The sequence below is a fragment of the Chlorocebus sabaeus genome, chromosome 5, assembly GCF_047675955.1.
Source record: "Chlorocebus sabaeus isolate Y175 chromosome 5, mChlSab1.0.hap1, whole genome shotgun sequence".
NCBI lineage: Eukaryota > Metazoa > Chordata > Mammalia > Primates > Cercopithecidae > Chlorocebus > Chlorocebus sabaeus.
Genome location: NC_132908.1, coordinates 64,781,002 through 64,787,074, shown reverse-complemented (window position 1 = coordinate 64,787,074; position 6,073 = coordinate 64,781,002). Strand labels below are relative to the sequence as shown.

General features: G+C 55.4%; 1 protein-coding gene across 1 annotated transcript; it reads right to left on the bottom strand.

Annotated features, from left to right (window-relative positions):
* Nucleotides 1-3,025: 3,025 nt before the first annotated feature.
* Nucleotides 3,026-4,947, bottom strand: THAP11 (THAP domain containing 11). The gene has a single exon (XM_073015489.1). It carries the CDS (start codon nucleotides 4,666-4,668, stop codon nucleotides 3,721-3,723), a length of 948 nt encoding a protein of 315 aa, XP_072871590.1. The 5' UTR covers nucleotides 4,669-4,947; the 3' UTR covers nucleotides 3,026-3,720.
* Nucleotides 4,948-6,073: the final 1,126 nt, after the last annotated feature.

Sequence of the window (6,073 nt, the reverse complement as noted above, 5' to 3'; positions counted from 1 at the left end):
GGGAGACGCAGTCCCACCGCCCCCCCTTTCCGGCATGAGCACGCCAAGAGAAAACTACAATTCCCGGTGTGCTATGCGCGGAGGCCCATACACGGCCCGCAGCGCGGGAGGTGAGGCTAAGCCAGGGAGGGAGGCTGCCGGGGCAAGCCCCTGAGAATTGTGGTCTAGTGGAAGCCTCTGGAACACTGGAGGTTGGCGCCAGGCTAGGGTCAGGGCTCAATTGTTGCCTGGTCTTAGCTGGCTCGGCCCCGCCCGGTCTGTGCACTGGGGTGGGGGTTGGCCCCGCCTCCGTGGGAGCCCAGCCCGGCCCCAAGCTGGCCCAGCTGCCCCTCCCTGGGCCCCTGGGCCGTTTCCGCTCACGAAACCCCTTCCCCTTGGGGCTATGGCTGCCGCTGCTGCTCTTCGGAGCTGTGTGGCCTTAACCATCCCGGGCGGAACGCAAAGCTCTTGCAATTCCAACATTCGTTCGCCTGCCCCTGGGCGAGCTGGGCCCAAAGCTGGTTTCGAGCAGGCTAGGCTGTTCTTGGGCCGGAGACTCAGATGTCCCTCAGGTGGGGCTTGGCTGGAGAGGTTACCCTCCAACTTCTACAGTCAGGGGTCCCCAAAACATTCTGTAAGGTTTTTTTGCAGCAGACAGAGCAGCTGTTTCATTTTTATTAATGAGGAAAGAAATAACTGACTTACCCAAAATTTCCCTGTGATTTAAGTGACCAGATTGTAAATAGTTCTCTTCCTACCCATTGCCCTTTCCTTTCAACGCCCATTTCATTGTTTCCTTGGTAACACAAACATTTGTGGTAAGGCCAGTCTCTAGGTCAGACCTGTGCTTGGCAAAGAGATCTGCAGCCAACCTGGGGTACCACAGGTAAGGGAAATGGCTGCAAGGCCTCTCCAGGCAACTCCTAGCCTTCCCTCCTGGCCGGAGATCTCTCAGTACTCATGTTCTTCCAGAAGAGTTTTGCACCTTTACCCACCCGTAGGCTACCCCTCCAAGAGATGACTGGTAAGACCAGACCACGCTTGTTTTTTAAATCTCAGGTCTGTCAGCATTACACTTTGCCAGACTAGATGCTTACTACTCAGCTAGTGAGAACTCTGCATTGCCCCACTTGTACATCTGCATCTGGGATCTCCATTGCTCTGTGAACTGTCGTCTTCTCCCTAAGCAGCCAAAACACTGCCCATAACCTCCAAACACCAGAGAGGGTCCAGGGAGTACTGCTGAGAGCCTCAAGGGAGCCAAGGCAGAAACAGCAGAAGTCCCTTCAATAAACAGGAGCTCAAGGGTGCACTGAAGAGCATGGCTACAGCCTGGAAAAGGCCTCGCTCCAAGGAAGGAAACCGGGAAGATGAGAGACTGGCCCAATAGGAGCAACAAAGGGCACTGCTGTGCTTCCACCACCTGATTACCAGCCAGATCTAACCCTAGGAAGGCAGAGTTCCAGTCCATCCCCCAACCAGGGACCCACACAACCTATGTCTCACCCCTTCTTCCCCACCAGACTTCTTTCCCAACTCAGTGCTAAGGGACTAGAAGGGAAACAGAGACTTGAGTTTTAGGACCATTCCAGCATGTTGCCACAGGCAAGTCCCCAGGCAGATGGCTTTGTCCATAACAGAAGGGAGTCATATTTTATGGGGTCTCAAAGTCTCTATTTGTACCCCACCACCCACAGTAAACCCATAGCTTTAAAGGCATTCACTTTGAGACACTGGCTTGAGCTAAATTACTTGGAGTTACAGACAAAAACAATGTCATCCTTGCCCCTTCGATATCCAATCTAAGAAAAGATAGAAGCTGGGTGGGTGGCTCACACCTGTAATCTCAGCACTTTGGGAGGCAGAGGCAGGCGGATCACCTGAGGTCAGGAGTTCGAGACCAGCCTGGCCAACATGGTGAAATCCTATCTCTACTGAAAATACAAAAATCAGCCAGATGTGGTGGCTGGCGCCTGTAATCCCAGCTACTCGGGAGGGTGAGGCAGGAAAATCGCGTGAACCCAGGAGGCAGAGGTTGCAGTGAGCTGAGATCATACCATTGCACTCCAGCCTGGGCAACATGAGCAAAGCTCCATCTCAAAAAAAAAAAAAAGGAAAAAAAAATAGAGGCAGCCAAGAAAATGAGTCAAGGGTTCACACCTCCCAACTTCTTTTTTTTTTTTTTTTTTTTTTTTTTTTTTTTTTTGAGACGGAGTCTCGCTCTGTCGCCCGTCTGGAGTGCAGTGGCCGGATCTCAGCTCACTGCAAGCTCCGCCTCCCGGGTTTACGCCATTCTCCTGCCTCAGCCTCCCGAGTAGCTGGGACTACAGGCGACCACCACCACGCCCGGCTAGTTTTTTTTTTTTGTGTTTTTAGTAGAGACGGGGTTTCACCGTGTTAGCCAGGATGGTCTCGATCTCCTGACCTCGTGATCCGCCCGTCTCGGCCTCCCAAAGTGCTGGGATTACAGGCTTGAGCCACCGCGCCCGGCCCACACCTCCCAACTTCTTAATGCCCTCTGTGGATACAGATCTGTCACACCAAAGGTGTACCAAGGCCAAGGTATCTATACAAGAGTCCTTGTGCCTGAAGCAGCTCTGGCTAGCTCCAGCTGTGGTCTTACTGGTTCGTAGAGTAACTGCATGCACATGCATACCAGAGGCTGTGCTAAGCCTAAGGGATGTCATGGTGAGCAAAATTCAATCCCAGCTGAGAATTCAAAACCCTCAGAGGCGAACTATCACAATATAGTTTAGTTACCAGTTGGTCCTTCTTGTTGAAAGGATACAGGGAGATAACCCACGGACAAACTGGGCCCATTTGGTGCAGTTTCCAAACTCTTTACGGTGAGCTGGGCCAGGAACTCTGTGAGGACCTTGTAAGGCCAGGATCCATGTGCTTAGGGTCCATTTTTGGAAAAACCTGGTCACTGAAGCATCTCTACTTAGAGGGTCAGCCTGGTCTTTCAAATAGGCTGAGGCCTATTTCCCCATGTTTCAAGGACATTTAACTATGTTTTTGTAAAAATAAAATGGCAAGACCCAAATAAAAACCTTACTTTTTGTTTAATTTGTTTTGCCAAACAAACACAGTGAAAACTTTAGTCTGACTAATTGTACAGAAAATAGAATTTGTAACCAGTAGCAAACAAAACAGGATAAACCTAAGTCCCTGGCAAGCTGGATCTCCATCAGCAGGTCATCCAGATCCCCTTGTAAATGGTCTCCTGGGAAAATAAATCCTAGGAGGCAGAGGCACAGATTTACCAGTCCCCATCAGAATCACAGGCTGCACCTGGGAAGGAAAAGCATGAAAAGGAGAACTGATGTTACTTGCATCTCTTATCACTACACACATTAGAGTTGTCTGACTGCTGACCAACCTTAAGGTATGGTTTATCCCAAACCCATAGTCCCTGGACATATCACCTGCATCCCTAGAGGGTAAGTTTCAAGTTCAGTGGTTCTGAAGCCTCTGCTTAATCAGAATCTGCAACAATAACTGGGGAAGAAGGGTAGACAAAGTCATCATTGCTGGTGTTACCAGGGCAGAGTCTAAGGCCCCAGCTTCCACTTCAGGAGGAAACAGTTGAGGATGCCAGGTCACCAGCAAGAGAGTCCAGCTGCCTTAAGCCTCAGTACTGTCAACCAGTGCCCCAGGGGTATAGAGGAGTTCAACAATGGCCTGCAGTCCCCTGGCTGGATGGGGTCTGGGAGTCCAGCAGGCCGCCGGGGCACCAGTTCACATTCCGTGCTTCTTGCGGATGACAGCCATGGCAAGCAGCCGATCCTTCTCGCGCAGTTCTTCGCGCAGCTTGGCCTCGGTGAGACGCAGGTGGCGAATGCTGCCTTTCATCTCTTTCATCTTCACTTCCATCAGCGCCAGGATGTCCCGCTGCTCATTCAGCTTGCGCAGGAGCTCCTCCTCCGTGGTGCCTGACGACAAGGAGTACGAATGGTCGGAGCCAGTATCAGGGAAACCCTCTTCTCCTACCACCACCAACTGGGGGCCCATAGGGCACTCGGCAGCCTCCAGCCCTGCGGTAGCAGCCTGTAACTCCGACGCGGCGGCCGCAGCGGCTGCGCCCTCTGTGGCTGCAAACTCAACTTGCACTGTAAGATCGATGGGCTTCACGTCTTCTCCAGTGGGAGTGATGGGCGCCGGCGGCACGGATCCCGGAGCCTGACTGCTGTCTACAGCGGCCTGAAGGGTAAGAAGCACGGCCGCGGAAGCAGACACCAGGTTCGGCTGCAGCTGGGCAGTCTGGGCAGTGGAGGCAGAGGGTGACGGCTGCTGCTGTTGCTGCTGCTGCTGCTGTTGCTGCTGCTGCTGCTGCTGTTGTTGTTGTTGCTGCTGCTGCTGCTGCTGCTGCTGCTGCTGCCTGCGGCGGGCGGCCGCGGCCCCAGCGGGTCTGCGCGCTACTTTGCGCTCATTGACGCCGCGCAGCGGGAAGATGGTGGGGACGCGTACCGTGTAGGTCTTGCGGCCGCCCTGGAAGTGAACGCTGCAGAGACGGTGGCCTGTGGTGGGCTGGAAGGTGGAGAAGCACCCACTGACGCCGGCACGCGACACGTTCTTGAGCCAGAGGCGCCGCAACTCAGCGTCCTTTGGAAACGTGTAGAAGTGCAGCGCCTTGTCCCGGTGCGAATTGTTGTAGCAGCCTGGCACGCAGCACGTAAAGCCAGGCATGGCTGCGCCGCGCGGCCCGGCCCGGCCCACCGGCCTCCTGCGCCCTTCGACGGCCCAGTGGCTCCGCCGCCGCCCGCCCCTCGACGGGCGGCGCCGCGCGAGGCCTTGGGTGGTATCCCACCACTGCCGCTCGGCGCAGCCGGCCCGCCCGGCGCCCCGTGCCCAGAATACGCTTCCTGCCGGCCCGCGCCGCGCCGCCCGCCTGGCTGCCCGCCTGCGTTCGGGAGTCGGCCCCGGGGACGCCGCGAAGGACCGCCTGAGAAAGAGACTACGCCCCCCACAATGCCCCGCGCCAGGAGCCGCTCACTTCCGGGGCGGGTGTGTGCGGATTCCGGCCGCCTTCCAAGGCACGGCGCCAGCCTCTGAAGAGCGGATTCTTTCTCCAGCCCGGCTTATCCCCGGCGGGCGAGAGAGGCGTATTAGGTTGGAACGCTGTCGCCTGGACTGCTCCTTACGAGGACCCGAATCCTGATAAGGGCGTGGAGAGGGGCGGTGCGCGCCTCACCGGTGCGCAAGCGCGGTGGGTATATGCCCACGGAGACTACAAATCCCGTGATGCCTTGCGCTGAACTGGGCGCCTGCGACCCGAAGCGCCGCCTAAGGGAAAGATCGAGTTACTGCGGACCAGTATTCGGGCGAGGTTGTGCTGTTTGCCAGAACCAGTCCCCCAGCCCTGAGCGCCTTTGAGTCGACGGCATTGCGGCAGCAGAGGGAGACGAAACCTGGGCCTCGGCGCCCCGAAGGGTCTCAGGAGCCCCTTTGTCTGCGTTGGGGACTCTCTCCTGATTCAGCTGCTGCCTGCGTTGACTCCCTGACCTAAACAAAGTCTCCAGTAGACGCCTACTATGTGACTGACCCAGTGCACGGAGTTTCCGGGAGTCAGACCGACTGGGCTCCTCTCTTGGAGCCTGACTGCCTAGACGGATGAGCCTCTGTCTTTTGGATAATAGATCTGAATGCACGCGAATGGATGTCTACTCACAGAAAGTAATCGCTCTAAAGGAATGAACAGGAGAGCAGAGAAATGGGAGCGGGGGAGGGGGTGGCCAGGAATAAAAAACGAACGAAAGCTTGGGTAGGGAGAAGTACCCAGTTCGTGTCCCGGGAACCAGTCTGTAAGGCCACATGGCAGAAAAGAGCTAGGCTCCGCCCTTAAAGAACCTGGAAGGGGGTGGCCCGGGTAGACCAAGCGTAGGAAAATACCAAACTGGGACATGTTAAGGATTTGGGGTTTTATTCTGCAGGCCACACTGAGAGATATTAAAGGATTTAATGCGAAAGGATTTGCATTGTAACAATACACCTCCCCCTACCTCAACTTATTTGAGGGAAATTTGTGTGTGTGTGTAAAGGAGTCTCACTCTGTCGCCAGGTTGGAGTGCAGTGGTGAGATCTCGGCTCACAG